This window comes from Serinus canaria, chromosome 10 (assembly GCF_022539315.1).
Source record: "Serinus canaria isolate serCan28SL12 chromosome 10, serCan2020, whole genome shotgun sequence".
NCBI lineage: Eukaryota > Metazoa > Chordata > Aves > Passeriformes > Fringillidae > Serinus > Serinus canaria.
Window position 1 is genome coordinate 12,229,816 of NC_066324.1, and position 22,685 is coordinate 12,252,500.

The 22,685-nt window shown below is 37.7% G+C and overlaps 1 protein-coding gene across 1 annotated transcript in view; it reads right to left on the reverse strand.

The window, feature by feature from the left end:
• Positions 1-22,685, reverse strand: part of MYO5C (myosin VC) — a 35,671-nt gene that overhangs the window by 9,317 nt on the left and 3,669 nt on the right. The window contains exons 3-34 of the mRNA XM_030228595.2: positions 22,109-22,274; positions 21,698-21,842; positions 21,141-21,297; positions 20,475-20,618; positions 19,536-19,617; positions 18,853-18,960; positions 18,228-18,334; positions 17,321-17,586; positions 16,853-16,934; positions 16,383-16,523; positions 15,600-15,725; positions 14,893-14,976; positions 13,881-14,015; positions 13,450-13,547; positions 12,190-12,276; positions 11,993-12,104; positions 10,858-11,069; positions 9,497-9,662; positions 9,007-9,153; positions 8,296-8,460; positions 7,976-8,069; positions 7,336-7,399; positions 6,122-6,302; positions 5,451-5,544; positions 4,581-4,644; positions 4,414-4,494; positions 3,850-4,030; positions 2,914-3,007; positions 2,109-2,160; positions 1,753-1,912; positions 1,417-1,504; positions 617-712 (exon numbers count right to left, since the gene is read on the reverse strand). Of these exons, the coding sequence (XP_030084455.2) occupies positions 617-712; positions 1,417-1,504; positions 1,753-1,912; positions 2,109-2,160; positions 2,914-3,007; positions 3,850-4,030; positions 4,414-4,494; positions 4,581-4,644; positions 5,451-5,544; positions 6,122-6,302; positions 7,336-7,399; positions 7,976-8,069; positions 8,296-8,460; positions 9,007-9,153; positions 9,497-9,662; positions 10,858-11,069; positions 11,993-12,104; positions 12,190-12,276; positions 13,450-13,547; positions 13,881-14,015; positions 14,893-14,976; positions 15,600-15,725; positions 16,383-16,523; positions 16,853-16,934; positions 17,321-17,586; positions 18,228-18,334; positions 18,853-18,960; positions 19,536-19,617; positions 20,475-20,618; positions 21,141-21,297; positions 21,698-21,842; positions 22,109-22,274 (3,979 nt within the window). The remainder of the gene's footprint in view (positions 1-616; positions 713-1,416; positions 1,505-1,752; positions 1,913-2,108; positions 2,161-2,913; positions 3,008-3,849; positions 4,031-4,413; positions 4,495-4,580; positions 4,645-5,450; positions 5,545-6,121; positions 6,303-7,335; positions 7,400-7,975; positions 8,070-8,295; positions 8,461-9,006; positions 9,154-9,496; positions 9,663-10,857; positions 11,070-11,992; positions 12,105-12,189; positions 12,277-13,449; positions 13,548-13,880; positions 14,016-14,892; positions 14,977-15,599; positions 15,726-16,382; positions 16,524-16,852; positions 16,935-17,320; positions 17,587-18,227; positions 18,335-18,852; positions 18,961-19,535; positions 19,618-20,474; positions 20,619-21,140; positions 21,298-21,697; positions 21,843-22,108; positions 22,275-22,685) is intronic.

A 22,685-nucleotide genomic window follows, 5' to 3' on the forward strand; every position in this document is an offset into this window, starting at 1 on the left:
CCACACCTTTGTTCACAAAAGCATTAACATTCAAAAGTGAGAAGAAAAGACAGGTGTTGTTAATTTAATAATGGTACAAATGTACATGGAAATTTTGTCAAATTCACTATTAATTGTAAGCTAATGAGAAAAACTGGTTTGGCAGCTAGACTGATACTGTAAAGTGGCTCACATGAAGGACAAAATCCTTCTGCAAGAGAAACATGAAGTACAGTTCCTTTCAGTGAAGGGAAGACATGGCAAGGACAGACAGGAGAGCAACCATCACACATGGATATAAGCACAGTGACTTACAGACTTAGCAGATGACAGAAAAAAAGTAAATTGAAGTCCCTGGTGTGTTCTTGGGATTTACAGCTTTAGAGGTGGATAAATAGTAAGAAAGATAACAAAGTCAGCATTATGTAGAGTCAGAGAAATCATTTTAACACAGATAAAGCACTTCTGTACTTGAAATATCTGGTCCTGGAAAGAGAGCAGTACAAATTGTACTGGTGGTAAGAGAACGGAGAAAAGGCATCTTTGAATAAAAGTGAAATATGGTGCCATGCAGTTTTTTTTACAGTGTTCTGAGTATTGTTGATGACTTATAAAATATCAAGTTTTACTAAAATACCGAGGATCAGATTCTGAATGATCCTTTCTTCATCCTCTTTTTTGTACTCCATCATTCCAATGTACTCTTTGGGCACAGTGGGCACATGGGCTTCAGCTGTCAAACACAAAAGCACTGTTACTTCCAGGTTAAGGGTTAAGCTAATGGTCATCTTAGAACAAACTACTGGAGAAAAGCAGTTTTCTCTGTAATAAAGAAAGTACACACTAATGTTCTTATCTTATGGCTCCAAGCATTATGAGTTAAGTAACATTTATATTATTCATGAATAGCTTCACTGGATTCGGTGGGATTACTTGCACTAAGAAGAAAAAAAACCCAGCAAAGTTACAACTCTACATTAGAAAACTTTGCAATGTTTTTGAGAGCATCCTGTAGTGAAGAATTAATTTGTCTGCAAGAGCTTTGTACAGACCAACTTCACATCAGGAATCATCTGCCACTTGAAGGCTCATGGGAGGGGCTCCTCGTCAGATGCAGAACTAACCCTGTTGCTTCACAGAGTTTGTGTGAGGGTGGGCATAAACTGCTGTTGGCAGGACCTTATCCCTGTGCCTGCATCTTTATCATCCATAGACCAGGTCCCCTGTGTGCCTATGATGGAGCCGGGGAAAAAACAAACCAACCAGGAAAGGACTTCTATGTAATTTGTGTTGATGATTCCCCCGGCACATTTTTCTGAGGTATTGAATTTCTAACTCCACCCCAAACTCCACCTGCTTAAAAATATATTTTTTCTCCAAACAAACACTTAGCATTCAAAGCCATTAAACAAAATAAATCACATAATAATATCTTACATTTTTCAATCGTCTTGGTCAGAGTTTTGATCTGATCTTCTAATTTTTTTATTATTCTATCTTTCATGTCTAGCTTTTCTTCAAGATCCTGTAATAATCAAAGTCAGTGAGTTCAGAGTAAACACAATCAAAAAATGCTTTTTACTGCTTCATGTTACTGCCACAATTAATATTATGATGTTCTTTTCGTTATATTTGCTGGAAGAAACACCCTCATATCTTTTTTCTCCCCAAATTAATTGAGGAAACATCCTATCAACACCAAAAAAACATAATTTCATTCTTTTTATCCTGCATTTCAGGTACAGTTTCTTAATGACAATTTCATTTCCTCACCATGTTTTCCACAGCAAGTCGAGTTGTCACTTGCTTTATCTTGCTTTGTAGCTCACCCTGGACTTCATCTTGCATCAAACCATTGCTCAGCCCCTCAATTCCTTGGATTGTGTCCTTCAGACTCTCTTTTATGTCTACTTCATTCTGGGCCTCAGTAGTTCTAAAAATAGGTAAGAAATCTTGTCTCTTAATCTTTTGTAAAAGCATAGTCAGATCATACTTGTCCATTAGTTATTAACTGTACAAAACACTCTAAGGCAAATCTTAAGTGGAATGTAATTTAAGAGTTTAAGTGACTCTGTTACTACATAGTGACTACATTGCTTATTGAAAACAAAAAATTATCTAAAAATTACCGTCTTTGTGTCCTGTCCCGTTCCAGCTCATAGTGCAGCCGATTTGACATCTCTTCCATTTTTTTCAATAATAAATGGCAGCAAAACCCAAAACAAAACAGAAACAACAAAATCAAAGGTATTTACTGTTCAGTACTAGTATGCAATAAATCTTTCATACACTCATACACTCATAATTTTGTTTCATCTAATGAAATCAAATGACCTGCCAGATAATGTATCAGAGAAATATGGGACTACTCCATACCACGCAGAAAATTATATGGGATGAAGAATTTTGATATTGCTAACTTCTTGCAGTTGGCAGTAAAACTACTCATAAATTTTAAATCAGTTGCCTAGGAAGACACTGCAGTTACAGACACTCCAAATCCTCAGCAAAGTATGCTTTCCTAAATTGAGAAGGACTTTTCCCTCTGTCTTCCACTCTGAGCAGCATTCTCTTAAGTCTACCTCATAGAGTATGCTTTAAGTTCCAAATTATCTTTCCTTTTTACTGTTTCCAAAGGACATGCTCCATTTCACATATTCTTAGCAGAGTCCTGTGGAATATATTTGGAAGCTTCCAAACCCCAGAACTGAATGACCTCAAAAAAGCAGATATTTGCATGTATCTTATTTTTTCAGAAGAGATGTAACACACATTTGTCATTGCATTTCTTCCATTTTACTAATAAGAAAGTAAGTAATAAGGCAATGAAGTCATGATGGAATATTAATTCAGCTTTTAGAAGTTCAGTTCAAGGGAATTAATCAAGTTCACCTCAAACAACTGAAAGACTGGGGACCATAGTGGGACCATTACCTTTCAACTTTATGGTCTGCTCTTGAAGACGGTTTTCAAGATCTAATTTTTGATTTTCAAGTTCAGCAACTTGCTGCTTAAGATCTGGGATTACCTTTTAGAGAAAAAGGAGATTTGTTTATTTCAGCACATTCCTTCTTTTCAAATCCCTGCAGTAGTTCCTAAGTCACCCCAAGACCCTGAACTGCCAATAGTCCAAACCAGAGGGAGGCTCTGGGGAGGTTCTGCTGCCTGCTTGCCTGACTTGTTTGACTTTTCTGGAGGCACCTTCTGCTGGCCACTCTACAAAACTAAATACTGAACTAATCAAATTGTTGGACTTTCCCACTACTACCATTGCTTTGTTCTAGTTTAAAGGAAATTACACAATGGCTTTAATTTCCCTAGTTCAATTAACAGTGAAAAAACCCCCTCAACATTCCAGAAAACAGTTACAAAAATGAAATCATAAGTAACTTTTCCTTTTATTTTCATTTTTGTAACTCTGTTTTGAAAACATTTCTTCGATTATTTTTCAGAAAAATGATATGGCATGTGCTATCTCCTGGAACAACACAGTTCCTTGTGTCAGACAGTTCTGCACAGCACCAGGTGTCAGGTCTGCAGCCGTGCCTGTAGCTGGTTTTGGAATGTGTAGCTGCCCTCTGGTGGGGAGAGCCTCAAAACTCTGAGGAGGCTTCTGAGAAAAATCTCAAATCAGGTTCATGCAAATGAAAAGGCAAAAAGTCTCGGTGAGGCTGCCCCAGCAGGCTGGACACCCAGACAGTAAATTTGGCTGTCTCCTTACACACCACCCCAGCAGGCAGGGAAGGAGCCTCAGGGATGTGCCACCTTACATGGCCCCATTTGTTTGAGCCTTGAGGTTTCAAAGACATGCCCACAATATTTGGAGAGCCACAAAGACATCTGGGCTGTACTTTTGCACCTGCACCTTACCAGATTTTCTGAAGTTAGCCTGCTAACTTCCAGCCTAATGCCATCGTTGATGTCATTTTCCTCTCGGAATAATTTCTGTAGATGATTAATATCTTGACTAAGATGTTCAACTTTAAAGTTCAAACCTTCAATCTCCTTCTCATATATTTCTTTCTGAGACTGGAAATGGCTTTCCAATACTCTGTTAAAAAGGAGAAAGAACATGGCAGATGCAGAACGACCTTGATTAAATGGGTCAAATTTAATACAAAGTGAAAACAAAGTACTGTGATTAACACAGAGATATTCCATTACATCACCTGTGCATTACAGGAGTTGAAAGTTATGCATGATATCTCAGAGGAAACACATTTTCCTGACTGACACATCCACACTTATCTCACTAGCTTGGTAGAAGTTTATTCAACTGATTTTAAACTGCTCAGCTCATCATATAATGTAGTATTTGTTCATTTCCTTAACAGAAGTTCAGTATTGCACTGTAAATTTGTTACCCACTGATCTATTGATTTATCTTCTAGGTCACAGATTGGAGTTATGGAAACACTGAAGAACTGAACTAACCTTGTGGCTTTTTTCAAGCCCTCATAAGCAAACCACAGTTCTCCATCCTCATTTAAGTGTTCCAGATCCTCTGTAGAGAGTCTAGAATGCAAGGCAGAACCATTAGTGTGCAGATGACCATAATGCATTCCTTAAGCTTTTTAGAGGATGCCTCAGAACAAAATTACCTGCTTCTTACATCTTCAAAATCATAACTTTCAAGAAGCTGCTTTGTAACTTCTGACATCTTTTCTGGAAAAAAACCCCACAAAGTTTATAAAATTCATTATTTTCTCTGCATGTTTCATTATAAAGATCAAACCATCCTCTTCTTAAATCTAAACAAGGTTCTTCCCTGGTACTCAGTAAATAGATCTGATTTACCAGAGGAATACCATGAAGGACTCAGTTCTACTTTGGGACATGTTGGAGCATTAGGCTGATGTACCACCAATACTGCTTTTTCTCTGAACTTTCAGTGCAAAGTTACATCTTCCTGGTCTGAATCTGGGCAACTCCTAGAGTTTTACAGATGATTTATCATCTTGTGCTAGGTTACTACATTAAATGCTGCAAATACATGTTTGCTCTTTGACATTATTATCATTAAATAAAGTTCAAAATAGTAGTGCTTGTTAAGTATACTTTTCCAAAGAGAACCCAAACCAGCAAGTTATTTAAGCATATTTGACATTATTGGACCTAGGACAAAGGACAGGATGAATGAAAACTAGATAACATTGTTTACACAATTTTGGGTCATTTGTTAAACTCTAAGTGAAGTTTAGATTTTAGGTGAAGTTTAAATCATTAGTATTTATTTCTAAACACAAAGGAGAAATGTCTGAAATCAAGAGTTTCCTCAAAGGGGTACCCCAGATCTCAGTGTTCAGTGACCACTTTGTACACTGTATATATATGGATGGATGGAATTAAACCACCGTGGGATGGGAAGGAGAACTGGCGTTCTGTCATAGCTGACATTGAAGAGATCAATTTAAACTGGCCTGGCTCAACTGCACTTAGGAATTCTCTGCACTGCCTGGTATGAGGCTTACCCCTCAATTCTCTCTTCTGTGAGTGGGCCTGCTTTTCAACATCCAATTTCTGTGTCTGAAGAAGTTCAATTTCCTTTTGCAACTCGGGTATTTTCTGAATCAAACAGAAATCATATACTGAGACAAGGAGTGAATGAGAAGGGTTGAGTATCAGTTAAATCATAATTATAATTAAGAACAAGTTAATATGGTGAAAAGCATAAAATGCATTGTGTTTAAAGCACCTGGTTTCAGGCATCAGAGCAGAACAGTAATGGGAGGTACTGAAAAAAAGATGTTTGTGCCATGGAATTGAATCAGAGAACAAAAATGTGACTTTGCACTAATTTGAGGTTCAGTTTATAAACTACATGTATGAAAAATCCCCTGAGAAACAAATACTTTCTCAGGAAAATGAAAGGAAAACAGATCTATATATTCAAATTTATAAATATTAAAGCACATTATACTTGAAAAGATGCACTTATTACTGAGAGCAGCAACTTGCATTGCCTACTACAGGAAAACAATGCAACATAGTGATGTACCAAATACACCGTATTAACTGCAGCTTCTTCTAAAAATGGACTGGAAATAAAAAAATTAGTGAAGATAATCTATAAACAAAACATGCACATTCTCCACTTGCTTTCTCTAGCAAAGACTCCAAAATGAAATGAGTCATGCTTTACCTGTGCTTGTTTTGTAAGCTGTCCTACTTCCATTTTCAAGCCATCCTGAATGATAATTTCTTGCTGAATTTGTTGCTGTAGCTGAGTTTTTTCTTCTTTCAGAATCTTATTTTCTCCCTTGAGCAATTCAATCTCCTTTTCATAGTTCTGCTTCTGGTTTTGGAAATTTTTCTCAAGTATCCTAAAGAATACAATGAAAAGGTAATTTTATTCATCTACATTCGTAAGTGAAAAAGTGGGCTTTGTTTTAGTTTTAATTTGAAGGACATGCTTCCTTGAAGAACACTTAAATGAACCATAATTACTTTAAAATGCCATCCTACATCCTCAGAACTCACCCACATAATGGATGATAATGGGAGGAGAACATCCCTAGATTTTCTCACAGTTTCAGAATATTTAATTCTCCTTTACAGTTTCCTACAGTATTTCTGCTGGATTGGCTTCCAGCATCACACAGGTAATGAGCAAACCAGAAAAACTAGGAAAAGAAATCCTCTTAATATAGTCTGAAGGTACTGGCAGCTGAAATCAGACTGAGCTGGAGCACCACAGAGCTTCCAGCCCTCAGGAGCAGTGACTGATTGCTCTCTTCACACTTCAGAGAACAGCACTTCTCTGGTACTGAAGGTTCTCTGTCTTGGACTGGAAAAGTTTTTGGGAAATAAACACTTGATCCAAGAAAAGCATGCTGAAAGCAACAGCCATTTGTTGATTAATAACAGGATTTTTATTGCAAATTAAATAACTAAGGAAAGAAAAAAGGTTTTTCCTTTGTATTTTTAACTGAATGTCCTTTACAAACACTGCCTTTCCCTCACACTGAATCCCTCCATTCTGTCCTTTCATTTTCACTTCTCAGGAGTTCTGACTGGTGTGGTCATCAGCTGCTCTTCCACTCCTGACCAAATTCTGAGGACATCTCCAAAGAAACCATTACCATCAGAGTTGCCTTTCAATTCTCAGAGACACAAGAAAAGACAAGAAATTGCAACAGCAAGAACAGTCTGATTTCCTGCATATGACTCACCCACAAACAAGAATGTGCTTTTCCTAAACTCTGCATGAAATACTTCAGTACCAGCACTAGTACCCAAGAACATGGACAGACTCATAAGTGATGCCAGCATAATACATTTGCAGAAGGAGAAAGAAATGCAGGGAAAGAGAAAAAATGAATGCTGTTTTAAAGAAATGAAATTCAGATTACATACATTCGCTGGTTTTCTTCTTTTTGTACATCATTGAAGAGTTGCTGTGTGAGGTCATCCATTTTCTCTGTCAAAAAATATTTTAGTATTTCAAAGACCTTCATGCAACTGTGTCCATTTATTAAACAAGCACGACCACGATGAGAAGTTTTGTTTTAATAAGTAATCCTTAACATATTCTGAGGCTGAAATTACCCTCTCAAGTGCCAAAAATTATCACAGTACATTTATTAAGTAATGCTATAGAAACAAAGAGATTCTGAAGCACCAAATTGTGCAATTATTCATCTAAAGTATACTTGATCTCATGTGCTGCCTGTGTCCTTTGAAATTAGATTTCTAAAAGTAGTGTATTAAAGGAAGCAAGGATGAAGCTACAATTTGAAGGCATATATGTGTATGAAAAAAGACACATAACAGGAGGAGAGCTTCTGCTACTGAAAGAAAAAATTTAATTTAATTATTAAATAAAAAGAATTTGCACACTTGTGCTATGCATTCTAGGCAAGAGAAGGACCAACTTTCAATTTACTACAATTTCAGCATTTATATTGCTTTTATTAGAACAAAAGTAATTTACTTTTGCTGAAAAACTGACTTTATCCCACTATAACTCCTTTGAAACTCCCTTTAGTTATTGTACCTTTCATTTCCTCAGTTTTTTCTTGGAGTTTTATTTCTAAGGTCTCCTTCTGTTCTTGTAATTCTTTATTCTGATTCTCAAGTTTTAAGATTTTCTGTACAGGCAAAAAGAAAGCAAAACATACAAATTACAAAGGAGGAAGAAATAGATCACAGAAGATCTTACATTTTAAGAAGCATAAATGGAGTCTCTTCCTTCCCTGCTGCCTCTCCCCAAAATAGTATAGTTACTTAGAAACTCTCAAATCATGCATTTGATAGATCCAGTAACTGAAGACATTATTTAAGAATGAAAGCACACAGATGGCAATTATAATTTACCTGCTCACTGTCCTCTTTATATTTTTTCCCTTTCTCTTCATATGTTTTCTTTTGAGCAGTTAATTTTTCAAGTTCTGATTCAAGTTTCTGAATTGTATCCACGTCATTCACATGAGCTGAAGCCAGATTGGTCAATCGTTCCAGCAAGCCATGATTTTCTCTACTCTGCAATGAGCAGGACAGGATAAAAGGAAACAGAAAAATGCACTGAAACTCTTCCATAGAATTTTAAAGACCTACTTCTGCTCTCCATCCCATATCAGTCATGATTATTTCAACCCAGGACTGTTTCCACCAACTAGATTAAAACTACCATCTTAAAGATGATTTGGCTGGAATGGCCCTCAAAAATAAGCTGCAAAATAAACATAATGTTGAATTCCCCAAAGTTACAAAATATGTTGTACCAGAGGAATATCTCACACATTCTACATCCTAACACTAACAACCCCATCCAGAGACTGGATGGACTTAAAAAACAGTAAAAAAACCAAAAAGATAATTGCAGACTCTTCTGATTTGCATAATTAACCCAAAAATACTATGAAACCCTAGAGGATTCTTTCTACCCTGGGTGTAGAAAGCTGAGTGGTTTATTATAAAGGACCATAACCCTTACATATCCTTCTGCCTTCTCAACTCAACATCTTTGACTAGAGCAGATAGGATAAAAAACTAAGTACAAACTAGAAGCTGACTGCTTCCCCTCACCTGCTCTTCTAGCCTTTTCTGCAGCTGCTGAACTCTGTATGAGAGCTGGATATTCAACACGAAGCGCCGAATGTTCTGGAACCTGCGCCTGGCCAGCCACGCCCGGGCGTATTTCTGGAGGACCACAGCCTTCTGCTCCTCACGCATCTTTAAAACAAGGGATTAGCATCCCTCTGTAATTACTCAATCCACAGCAATTATACCAGTCTGTGAGTCTACACACACTGCTGAGGACAATGCAGCTCAGGGAAATATCAAAATATTGAAATATCCAGACTGCAGGCACATTTGAGCCCCTGCAGTAATCACTGAAAATAGTCTGCATCCAGCATAAACCAGACAGAGATCTTGGTAAAAAACCAAAAACCAGAGCAGGAGATATGGGAACAAGACATGCAAAAGGTAAAGTATTAGGAAAAACTGCCATTGTGTTAATCTTTTTTACAGAGTTGTTTCCAGTTTCTGAAACAGGATGTTTCATAGGCTGTACCTTGCGATACTTCTTTCTTGCCAGAAATCCTCTTGTGTAAGCTTGTATTGTTACAGCAGCCACATGGATGAGCTGGCAAAGCCTACGGACGAGGTAACCCCGGCAGTATTTCTGAATGGTTATAGCTGCCCATGTTTCCTTCAGATTTCTTGCAGTTATAGCTTGCCTTAATTCAAAAGACAATAAAATTTACTTAGGTCACATTGGATTTCTCCTGCTCATTGCCTTGGTCGGCCAAATTACAAACACACACACATACACAAAAAAGATATCAAAACTGAGCATCCATTATCAAAAACAGAGCTTGTTCTTCGACCAAAGTGAAGGAGAGGGAGTTATCCACATTATTTAAATGTGTCCACAAGCATTTGTTCTGATGGTCTCTTTATGAAAACCTCCCAGCCTACACAGAGCCATCTTTCATTCTGCTTTGTGAATGCCTGGTGCACTTTCTTTGCAATAATTTGTTTACAATAATCTGTACATCCCTGATTTCTTCTCTGGCTCTGAAGCTCAGCAGAAAGCCCAATTGGGCCATTTATTATCAGCTAAGGACTGAGCTCACAGGCAGACAGGCATCTTGGAAATCTGGCAGACAACACTGGAAACCTGTTGGGTACTTTTCTCATATCAGCTGAACAACTTGACCAAGTTCAATTTCATAATTACAATCAAGAGGAAATGGAAATACTATTGTGGGAATCCTTAAAATCAGAGGGTTTTGGGAAAGCTGCAAAAGGCAGGCCTCAGAGACAGCAGAACTGTGATTAGAGCTAAGCAGTTGCCATAAGATTGGTCAGTAGAAAAATTATGTAAGTAGAAAAGTAAGGACAAATAGAACAATGGTGTGTGTATTAACACTGAATAACTCCATAAGCTGCAGAAAAGTATATCTAGTGAGATATTAGGAAGTTCTAAGCTTAATAATGGAGCTTTGTGCATTGTGTTTTAAGGCTTACAAGGAGGTATTGTATTTGAAATAAGCAAGCATTGTTTTAACTGAAGGTACATGTGCTTATAGTGGTTGGAAAGAACTACCGACAATATGCTTTTGTTTTGTGTGATTGGTCAAAAAACTTTTCAAGTAAGTTGTAACATTAAGTTCTTGGTCTGCTGCCTGGGATGTGAGCTGCTGGCATCTTCCCATTGTCATAACCATGTAAGAGAGTGATGCTGGAAAACAAAACAGCTCAAGGCACGTTCCCAGCAGTCCCATCCTGTTTGTGATTTGCACACAGCCCTGGGCCGGTGATAAAACCCGAGTTGCTGTTTGATAAAAAGCACACTTGGGGCACTAGCTGGACCTGCTGTGTGCCTCCAGCCAGGCACAGAGGCAGCTCCATGGGGGCAGGCAGGGGTACCTGACGGTGCGCTGCCCGCGGAAGTACTGCTGCACGGTGAGCGCTGCGCGGCGCACGGCCAGGAACCGCCTGCGCTGCAGCCAGCCCCGCACGCGCCGCTGGAGCAGCGTGCACGCCTGCCGCAGCTTGTCTGAGCGCAGCTTCTCCAAGTAGGCCACCTGTCCCGCCCTGAAAAATATCTTTGTTCTCCCAAACTGATATTGGTTATGATCCTGAAAAGAGAAAACAGTAGGTACGTTAAGTTTTTAGCTCATTTTTGTAGACCAGATAGTCTCTTCCTTTTATACACTGTCACTTCAAGCAAGCTCTGCTTCAAGACACCATCTTCCTAAATAAGAAAATCCTCTCTGCCTGCTATGTAGATAGGAGTGTGTAGGGGGGAAAACCCACTTAGCAGGAAAGACACAGAGAACAACATCAAAAGTTGTACACTCATCATCTAAAATTAAAGGAAGGCTCTGGACTTATCATCTAGGCCTTTAAAGCAACCTCTTCACCTCCTCCTACAGGTCTGGTTCCATGGGCTCCGCAGCACCTTTTGATGCACGTTTCTAGCCTGGAACCAGTGAGCTGTGTGAGCAAAAACTCGGGGTGAGGCTGCTTTTAAGTTCCAGCTCTCCCCCTATGACCTGTGCTAGGGCTACTCAGCAAGTGTGCCTGTGTTTGTTGTCATACATCCCTGAATCTGAGCTCAGACCTGGCTTGCTGGCTTGACCAGGACCAGCCTCACCACCACAGGCTCACCTAACAAACAGAAGCAACATGCAAAATAGCAAATTTTTGAACAGCTCTTCAATAAGCTGCATTCCAACATCAAAACCCCTCTTGTGCTTGTAATACTTGACAAATGTATACCATTTACTCTTTACTGGTTTATAAATACAGGATCACTTCCATTTTGCAAGTGACAATATCAAGCACAGAGTGATTAAATTCTCTGTCTATGGCCACATCATGAATGTCACAGCACAAGGTTACTGACCCACAAGCCTGGGTACAGCACAGAGAACCAGGAAAAACAGCAATAATGTAAATACCTTTCCTGCCTGAGGAGAGATACTACTCTTGGCAAAAGAGACCTTTTATTACTAATAGATGCTGTAATACATCTATTGGTTGGTGCAGACAAACCAACCTGGATCAGCCTCTGCAAAACAATCTTGCAAATCTGTTTCTTATCATTCATGGAGAGTTCCTGCTGTGTCATAAGAATGCTGTAGCGGCTGAAAAACTCAATATAAGTCCACCTGGAAAATTAGAAGTTAACATATTAATTTCATTAACAGACAAGTAGGTGTTTTTTGGCACAGGAAGGCTCACTGCTATCCATACCTGGATGGGTAGCTCTGTGCACTAATCCGAATGGTTTCCAAAACACCACATGCTCGCAGCTGCTGAGCAACTCTCTTGGAATCAAACCTAAAAAGAAAAAGCAGTGTTATACTTTGCCTTTCTGCTGGGTTTGGCATGCTGTAATAATTAGAACCGTTTTACCAACTGGATTTGTATTTCTGCTCATAGGACACAAAGCTCCCTGCTTCTTATATAGTGTCTTACTCCATACCATATATTAAAAGGAAAAATATATTGAGAAATCTGGGTTTTCTGTTTCTTTCTCAAAACCAAAGGAAGACTGTATTTATTTATCTCACTAAAATTCCTATTTCCTTTCCTATTAACTGTGACAGCTCATAGCAGCAAGTGGTAAAGAATAGTTCCACTCTCAACACAAACATACACAGAATAAAACCCCCTCAACAGCCCATTAAGAAGAAACTCTCCAGGTGTTTTTTATCTCATTCATTATGAATAAATCTGGACTTGTTCATTAATACCTGGGTTCAAAATTGCAAACACAAGGCATGGAAAGTCTCCTTCCTGCTCTGGACCAGAGCTGATATGCCCACAGAGCACACCACCAATGTCAATTCAGTACTAGCCAAGAGACCTCTGTGGCTGGCAGATGACTACAGTGTTCTTTCAGAAGCTCTTGGTGCACTCTTCTAGTCTAATTCTGACATATTTTTACATTATCCAAGCTATTTCTGCCCTCACTGCAGAATCATGAGAGCTCACTGCAATGATAGTGATATAATATCATCAGTAACGTGTTTTGCATGGAAAGATTTTGTATGGCTACAAGAAAATGAGCTAACATACTTAAAAGATTGAGTTTAGAGTCAAAGCTGGCCTCCTCCCTCCTACTCATATATGATAAAGGCTTTAATTTAATTTGTCATTGCACTGCCTGCCAGCTGGAAGTTGTATAGCTGACACCAGAGTGCTTCCACAGGTCTGCCCAAAAAGAGACCAACAGCTGCATCAAAGCTAACTCCTGCTCACAGGTTATTCTGACAAATACACAAGCACTAGTAACTAACTTGAAAATGATTAGGTTAAAGGATTTTTAAGGTAACAATAATGACACTTCAACATTCAATTTTTGTAAGGCAGTATTTTTTTCAAATTCAGCTATCTGGGAAGGAAAACCATGTTCTGTATGGGAAGTTCCTCCACAATGAGAATTTAGCTTGCTGACACATCACTACAGTGATACAGTAAAACACAGCTGAGCACAGCTAACATACTTACTCAAAAGGCAATTTCTCATCATTTGGCTTTATGCATCTCACATAATGAGGAGTGGTTGCATTGAGTGTCACCATAAGCAAAGACAAAGAATTCCTGAACTGGAAAATACCAGACATAAGAGTTTTGCTAATGAAACATTTCAGTAAAAAGTCAAATCTTGGTCTTTTAGTTATTTGATAGGTTTTAGCTGCACACTGGGAAATAGGGTTTAGATCTTAAATGCAGGAAATTTAAGATTGTGGCTGTACCAAACAGCCTCCCATATACAAAATAAACACACCTCTTATACCCAGACCTGGAGCACTGTTCTGTGGCTCCTGCTGTCCTGAAAGCTGGACAGTCCCCCATGAAGAGTGGCAGAACCCAGTGCCAGACTGTCCAGCATTTCCCAGCAAGTACAAACACCAGAGAATAGCAGGTTTGTGGGGTACCTTACTGCCCACAGTGGTCCGGAGCTGTTTGTTGGGTGATTTCAGAACAGGTCTGGCAGATTTGATGTTTATAGCTGAACTGAAAGGTGAGATGGACACTGGACTGTCTTGAAAAAAATTTGCACACAGATGAAACTAAAAGTGTGGCGAAAGAACCAGAGTTAAACACCGTGTAACTGCAGCACCATTTTAATTAAAATTACATTTACTATTTAAAAAAAAATGTAAACCCCTTAATACTTAGGCCAGATACTGCAGGATTTTGAACTGGGTATCAAACAAACAACAACTTAAAAAAGAGTTGCAATGATTCTATTATGCAGCACTCACACATTTCATACACAGAACCCAACATCTGTGAAAGCAGCCTGCAAAAGCTATTTCAATATAAGCAAATACAGACATAAATACAGAGCAGAGCTAAAAATAAGAGCACTTAAGGCTGTGTTTTCACAATATGCAATTTAAATTAAGAATATATTTTCAGGTCAGATGAAGTTAGCTTAAGAGTAATCCTGAAGTCTCAAGGCTATAGACTTCAAAGGGACAAGCAGGTGGGAAGTGGCAGGCACACATAAGACACCTGATGTTTTCCTTGCCCTGGCATTCTCTTAATCTCTTCTGAAGAATAAACAAAGGCAGTTGTTAATGATAAACTACCTATAAAAGCTGCATGTAATGACTACAGGAGGAAAAAAAAAAGTTTTTCACTTACAAGGATTACAAAATGCTCTTGAAGGGAGATACTAAAAGAAAACTCCAGCATAACTAGCAAAGGGAGTGAAACACTTCCATATATGAAGGGAGTGCAACACTTTCACTTCCTGGAGGTATTTTCATCTTGTATATTATTTGATGGTAAAACCCCACACTTCTATAATATCAATAAAAATTAAGACTATCAACCTATTAAAAATCTGTATATCATAAAAAAACATTTTAAAATCAGATCTGCATTAACTCCAGTAAAATCAGGTATTCAGAAGATTAATCATTACTGTTTGTAACAAACCTTGCTCTCTTTCAAGATTTCAATCAATACTTCGTGTACTGTATCTCTGTTTTTTTCCAGAAATCCTTCACATTTATATTCTACCTGTGCAAACAGGTGAAATCATTAACTTTTCAGCAACACGTAAACAAACAGTTGGCAAAACAATAATTTTTACTCTCTCAGCTGTGGTAGCTAAGAGCTCTTTATTAATCTCAAACATGATGGCTGAAATTCTGCTTTTCCCAATTCCATTATCTCAGGATTACATACATGCAACCTGCAAACTCAGAAGCAGGACGAACTGCCAGAATCCAAATCCTTCTGCCTTCATTAGGAACTTCTTTCCTCCTTTCTTCATTATTCTATGATTTCAAATCAAGGCACTAAAAGGAATACTACATCTGAAATGTAAATAACTGAGACTAAAATGTATATGCACTACAACTATAACTGTTCCATTTATAAATTTTGTTATTTTTCTGCTTTTTTATCTTGATGATTTTTTTAATACTCCTAAATTCTTTATCCTAAGGACTTCTTACATTTAAATGGTATGTTATAGGCAGTATTACCAATAAAGGAATGGCACTATGTATTGGAGAACCATTTTATAGAAGTTCCAAACAGGTGTGGTTAATATTTCCTATTTCCTACATTTGGTTTTTTTTTCTGAATGAGCAACTGCTAGAGACACAGGGAACAATACTGGGTTGTTGACACTCTACCTTATCAGCAAAGTGTTGAATGATGAAAGAAGTGTTTGACATCCTTGGCTTTTCAAAGAGTGCGTTTTTATTGACAAAATTATTATATAGCTTTTGAAGCCAGTTTTCATCTTTTCCATGAGGCAACTGTAAGAATAAGAAGGGCAATCTCTTTAACAAACTGGGCTGTTGGAGCAGCAGAGCTGCTGACTGTCAATAAACACTCTGCATAAATCCCCTTCAGTGAATTACAAGCCTGATAACCAGTTCTTGTCTCTCCAGACCCACCAGCAGCAAATCATTTTTGGAAAGAAGGTTATATTAATCCACAAGGTTTTGTATCAAAAAGCAGTGATTTGTGGACTAATCAAATTTAAAAAATATTGATGGAAGAGCCCCCTGGGGACTGAGCAGTCCAAATTCCTGCTTGGAGCAAGACTACCAGCAGCAGACTGCTGCTTTGCCTCCAGTGCAGGAGGTGAGGAAGGATGAGGATCCCACTGCACTCCTGCCCAGCCTGCTCCAGTCCTGCACTGCCCCACAGGGATGAGCTCCCACTGCTGCCTTACTTCCAGCTAAGTTCTGAGATCCAGCTTTAGGTTCTTAATACTATAAGAGAAAACAGAATAAGTAATTTACAGTCAAGATTGACAAATAGAGAGCAAACATTAATGTTCCTTTTCTGAAGAAAATGCTCTATTTCCCATTGAAAAGGGGAAAATATGGATTGCAAACAAACCCCACTTGTAAAATCTATACAGTTTTTTTTTTGTTGTTTTTTGTTTTTTTTAATGAGTAAATTACCAAGCATTCTTCATCCAGAAGTTCTAAAATTCCCATTTTAGCTTCAATAAGGTCAATGACAGGCTGGTTGTCATAAAAGTCTATTAAAGTCCATGGGATATCTTCCTTCATATATTCTTCTTGTTCAAGTTTAAAGACATGCTGGATTTGCAAGATTTATGAAAACATAAAGAAGGTTACAATTAAGGGAAAATAAGTACAGTGTCTGCATGTGCATAATTGTTGTACACATATGATAGAAAAAGTTATGTTCTGGAGTATATTGTATGTCTGTCTGTCTAAGAAAATAAACTTCAAAATTTTCATTTTTATATATGTGTACCTATTCTTACATATAAAAATAAAATATTTTTATTTATTACTGGATAGTCACTATCCAGAAATATCCATCATTCTAGCACAAATAGCATTTACTCATATCCACCCTGGAGCAAAATAAGATAAAGAACTGTAACAAAAAAAGAACATACCAGGTTAAATTGCTGCTGTAGTTTTTCATTAGCATAATTGATACAAAACTGTTCAAAACTGTTCACATCAAATGTTTCAAATCTAAAACACAATTCAACAAGAAAAAAAAATCTTTTGACATCAAAATCAAATGGCAACATCCTTGAAACTCTTTGCAGATATCCTACTGTTTCTAAGACAATTAACTAATGATAAAACTAATGAAGATACTAAGGAATTTCAAAACTTCTCTAAAAGCTAATGTTACCAGAAATAATAAATCTAAAAGTATCATATCAGAAGCTAAATTAAAAAAAAAAATATGGTATTTATAGTAGCAGAGGATTTCCACTAATCTGGGTGCTAAAGAACTTACATGACCATGACCTTTTAATAAAACAAGCCCCTCCAAACTCATTACCAGCACAAAAAGGTGCCTTTTTATCTACTCCAAAGAAAAGGCACTCTGTTTCCAGAGATATTCTTACCCATAAATATCCAAAACACCAATGAAGGTGTGCTGTTTGCCAGGGAACTGCAGAGCTTGATTAATTCTTTCCACAATGAAGTCAAATAAGTGGGAGTAGATCTTCTTTGCCAGGGCATCCCTGGCGTTGACAGCCTGGGCCCTTGTCATGGGCTTCACCACGGTCTCAGAGGTGGTGACAATCTTCCTGTGGCACAGCCACCGGGCCATTTTGTCACAGTTTAAATCCAGAAGCTCACAGAATATACTGAGATGCTTATCTTCCATCTTTAAAGAAGATCAATAAATATTATTAGGGTACATTTAATTCTTTAACTGTTGTTCAGAAAGTGAAATCCTTGCTCTGCTGCCACCAAACTATGGCCTTTTTATTTTTAGACAGGCAAAGGGCTGTATTCACTTCTTCATCTGGCAAAATAGCAAGATGAGCTAAAGCAAATAATACTGGATAGAACTTCTGGTACAGGAGAGAAAAACTTGTACTGGATGAGATGTTTTGGATTAAGACACTGAAAGAAAGTTGCTTTGGTCTATTTTTAGGTGTTCTTTCCTTTTAGACTTGCATAGCTTTCTGGGACACATTCTGATCAGCTTTGACTATGCTCTGGTTCCTGCATCCTGCAGAAAGTTCCAAAATGGATTTTCCAGCAGCTGTGGATCAATTGGATGTGGAGTACTCTTAGCCACACTTTGCCTTTTGTTAACACTTTCTGAAGCTGGGCACAGAACAGCATCTGTGTGAACACTCCCTGCAATTCCACACAGATGGAGATGGAGAAATCAGTCAAGCTTAGTACACCAGATTTAATGCTGCTCTGAGCCCCAGATATGAGAGAAACTATTGCTAAAGCACTTCTGGCATAAAATAGAATAGAAAATGTTGGTATCTGAATGAGCTACTTCCTTACACTGATGGATGATCTTTCATCTCCAACAGCTGCTATTTCCACATTGCCAAGGTGCAGGATTGCTGCCAGCATTTTAAAAACATCCATCTGAAAATCCCTCTTCAGACCTAAAAAAACATTCCTTGATTATTTGAAATACACAGAAACAGTACAATTAATTAAAGCAGAACAATGCTGGGTTACTTGCTTTGTTGTGCAGCCAAGAATTGTACAGCATCTCTGCAGAGTAGGATGCATATCCTTGGTTCTGCCAATTTTCTGCCTGTCTGATCTGATGATAGATTGGGCATAAGTTCCTGTACCTCCCCAAGTGCCAGCTCAAGTCTGATTTAGCTTTTACATAAGCTTTTACTGGGGCAAAGAAGCTTCTAATTCCACTTCTGTCACAGCATGTTAGTTTATGGCCAAGAAGACTCCAGCCCTCAATTCTTCTGACCAGTAACAATTAACACCAATTGCTAATTGCTCCTGCCCAGCACTTTGAAAACAGACCAACCACAATGGACAAGCTATAAAAAAACTACTTTGGTAATTACTACTAACATTTTGGGTATTTCAGAAACAATACAGCTTTGCCCATTTCAGGGAAAAAAAATCTACTGAAAATGTATCCCAAAGGATTTACCCAGCAAGGCAAATGTCTTCTGAGTCTCCACCATATTTGCTCTGTCATCAACCCCTTCTATTACAGTGCTGCCACCCATTCGTGTGTAGTTAAATTCTTCTGCACTTCCTGTAGAAAAGAAGCAAATCTTGTAATTCTGCAAAGATCAGGGACTGGGGAGAGCCACTTGTTAAAGCTTTTGAAACACAAAAAACCCTAAAGATGCTGTCAGAATACAACGTTTCAGTGACAAGCTGGAGGTCCTCTTTTTTTCTGAGAGAAATCCATGTGCCCAACTCAATTAAGCTGACACAAATAAGTATTCATAATTCCTAGAAATCTTAATATCCATCATATAAACAAACTGGAACGGAGACTGTGTAAACATACACCTAAATGCTGCTTGTCCCAGCTTCTCTGTAGATAAATGAATCAAGTCCCTAGGCTGTCATAGTATCTGTCACTACAGAAAGTAGGAGAATAAGATTTCCAAAGCACTTGATTGTGCACTATTTGAGTTTCCAGGGATTTGCTACCAAGTTCAAAACCAGCAGGATTAACAGCTAAGTGACTTTAAAATGCAGGTCCTGTTTTAAGGCTGTGAGATTTATGCTGTAATGCACTAAACATCCTAGCACTTGAAAACCAAGCCTTAAAATGCTGCACTACAAAAGTGAAGAGCAGGTTATTTTCTTGAGACCTACCCAATTTGAGATGTTCATATTCAGGCTGCATAGCAGATGCACACAACTGATAAAATATATGGTAGTTCCTTTCATTTTCTGACTGTAAAATAAAGGAAAAAATTTAACAACAAAATGAAGAAACAAACTGAAAAACACCTGATATTCAACACTACTGTAAAGTGATAATGACAACTGAAGGCTAAATTCTGGTGCAAGATAGGTTAGCAAAGAAATTGCTTATTATTCAAATGGCCCATCTTAGCAAGACCTTTGAAAGTGATACATTCAAGTATACTTTATTTCCACTGCCAATATGCATAGTTCTTTCCCCAAGGATGTTAATAATTTCTTCAGCTTAACAATCATCTACTAATAAGAACTGCAAATGCTGTAACAAAAAGATGTGTAGGAGCATCAGCTGAAACACTGCCCTGTGGGAACTCAAAAAACTCTCAATTTCCAAACCATCCTTCAGGGCAGAAGATACACAGAAGTACTTTTCAGTGTACTTAAAAAGTTACAATACTACTAAAAAAGAAACCTTTGTAAATCCATTTTATAAAATTAAATACCTTCTTCAGTATATTATCATAAGCCATGACATTGAAGTGAGTCACATGAAATAAGGCTTGGCCTTATAAATTTTCAGCCATTTTTTCACTCACACTCTCTCTGCCCCATATATGCTGTTCCTTTCCAGACACAATTGGCCTCTTTTACTGTTGTAACCACAAGTTACAGATTTGCAGTTATGTCAGGGATTTGTCCCTGAGAAGCATTAACAAAAGAAAGAACATGGAATAAAGTAACTTATCATAAATAATATGAGCTTCTGTTAAAAAATAAATCAAATGTTGATTGGGTATACTCTTCAGAACTTCACATAACATTTTCAATATAGAACTAGTATAGTGCATCAGAATTGACCTTGACTATTTTAGACTTTATTTTACCCACCTGAAATACAACTCTTGATTTCTCAAGCAGGTATGTTCTCATGTTAGCTCCAATGATTTGGTAATTCTGATCAAAACTGATTTCAGTGTACTTTCCAAATCGACTGCTGTTATCATTCCGTGTGGTTTTTGCATTGCCCACAGCCTACAACAATTATAAACTTTTACAATTTGCTTTACTCACATCTCTCATAAGTATAACTTTGTCAAAACTTGAGTCAGCTAAAAGTTTCTAAAATCAAAGGTGCTCAGGGATCAATCTCTGATCAAACACTGAACTGTGTTACTTATATTTTGAGGCCCAAAACCGAAGACAAGCCACAAGTCAAATAGTAAAATACTACATAAACTGAAAATTAGACAAAGTATACTTACCCAGCATAAGGGTCCAAGTAATAAAACCAATCAACTTGTTCAATATTGTTACATCATCATCTAATTAAGCAAAGTAACACCTCCAAAGGGCCACTGGTAAATCAGACAGGACCGGCTGTTCCTGGGGCTGACCACCTCTTTCCATCACTAACATTCAGAGGCTTAAATCTGAATATAAATATCCAACTCAGACAGATGAAGCACCCCTAAAGATTTCAAAAATATTTCCCAGAAGCTCCCAGAATTCTTCCCTTGATGAGTACAGATTTGAGAGACACTCTCCCAAACTTACCTCGGTTATTGGATTGGATGCCAGTACTTTATCCTCCACATGAGCATTGCTGCTTGACTTACTCACAGTGGCAAAGTATCTCATCGTATACCTTGCAGACACAGTCTTTCCAGCTCCTGATTCTCCACTGACTATAATGGACTGATTTTTGTTATTTCTAAAACCAAATAATCAGACAGTTTATGTCAGACATATCTAAAGGGCACGTACAAAAGTAGGAATTACACATATGAAACAATGTTTGAAATCACAGCTGTGCCCAAGTCTCATACTTCAGTTCCATCTTACATCTACTCTTCTCTTTCTCCTCCTCAGCTGTAACCTCTAGGTTGATGTCATTCTATTCACTAAGTTTCACCCCTCATCAAGAATGAAAATAGTTTTGATTCTAGAAATTCCTCAGTTGGTTAAGGAATTCCTTCTCCTCTAATTAAGCTACGTGTTTAAAGGTATTCCTAATAGCCAGTGGCACATACACAGTAAAATTAAATGACAATTAACACTGACTGCCACTAGACTTCAAGAGTTATTTATGGACATTAAATAACATACTGAACCTTGCCATTTGCTTGTATGCTTCTTCTGCCACAGCAAATATGTGTGGATCCATGTCCCCCATGTTTTGCCCACTATATGCATGGATAATGGCATCTCCATATATTGGCAGCTGCTTATAGGGGTTTATTGCAACCAGAATTATCCCTGCAGCCAAGTGTACAAAACAAAAATAAAACACAGGTTAGTTACATGAAACACCTGGTTTTGGCAGTTGAAATAATACAAAGTAGCAATATTTTCTAGGTAGAATGTGCTGATGAACAATCAAGTTTATACTAACATATAAAACCAGTTAACATGAGCTAAAATACACTTCAGGAAAACATTACACACGTCAATTGCAAACTGAATCAAGATTAATACTTTTTTAAGAAGATTTTTTTTAAAACTCTTCATTTCACTTAGCTTACCACTATATGTGTAGATAAGCTTAGACTCCACAAAACGAATTTTAAGATTGTGTAGAACAGCTGGTTCGTGCAGGTAACTGAGTGCAGTGAGATCATTTTCACCAACAAGTATGTCAGGATTTCGTAGTGGTGGCAAAGCAGCTGGATCAACAGGGTAACTCAGCTCCTACCAACAAAAATTACTTGAAATATTAAAAATGCATTCTGTTTGCATAAATACAAATCTTCTACCTTTACATGAAGTTGTAGAGTTGATGGAACCCTGTCTGATCTTCTATTTCATTGATTCCATACATCCCACTGAACTTGGGAGAATTGGAGCTGTTTGTTGCTTATGAAAAGCCTCATTCTCTTTATTTACAATATTTTGTATTGAAATCTGTAAAAATTTGACATGTTCAGCTCTCTAAAAACAGGCATATTTCAAGTACAGAGAAGAATAATAGATCAGCTGCAAATGAATGAAAGTACAGACCTGGGCAGAAATCAAGTTAGCTCTATAAATATCCTTACCTGCAACACCTCAGTTTTCTTTACAGAAAGTTTAAAACTCACTTCTGCTTCTTTCAACAAATCC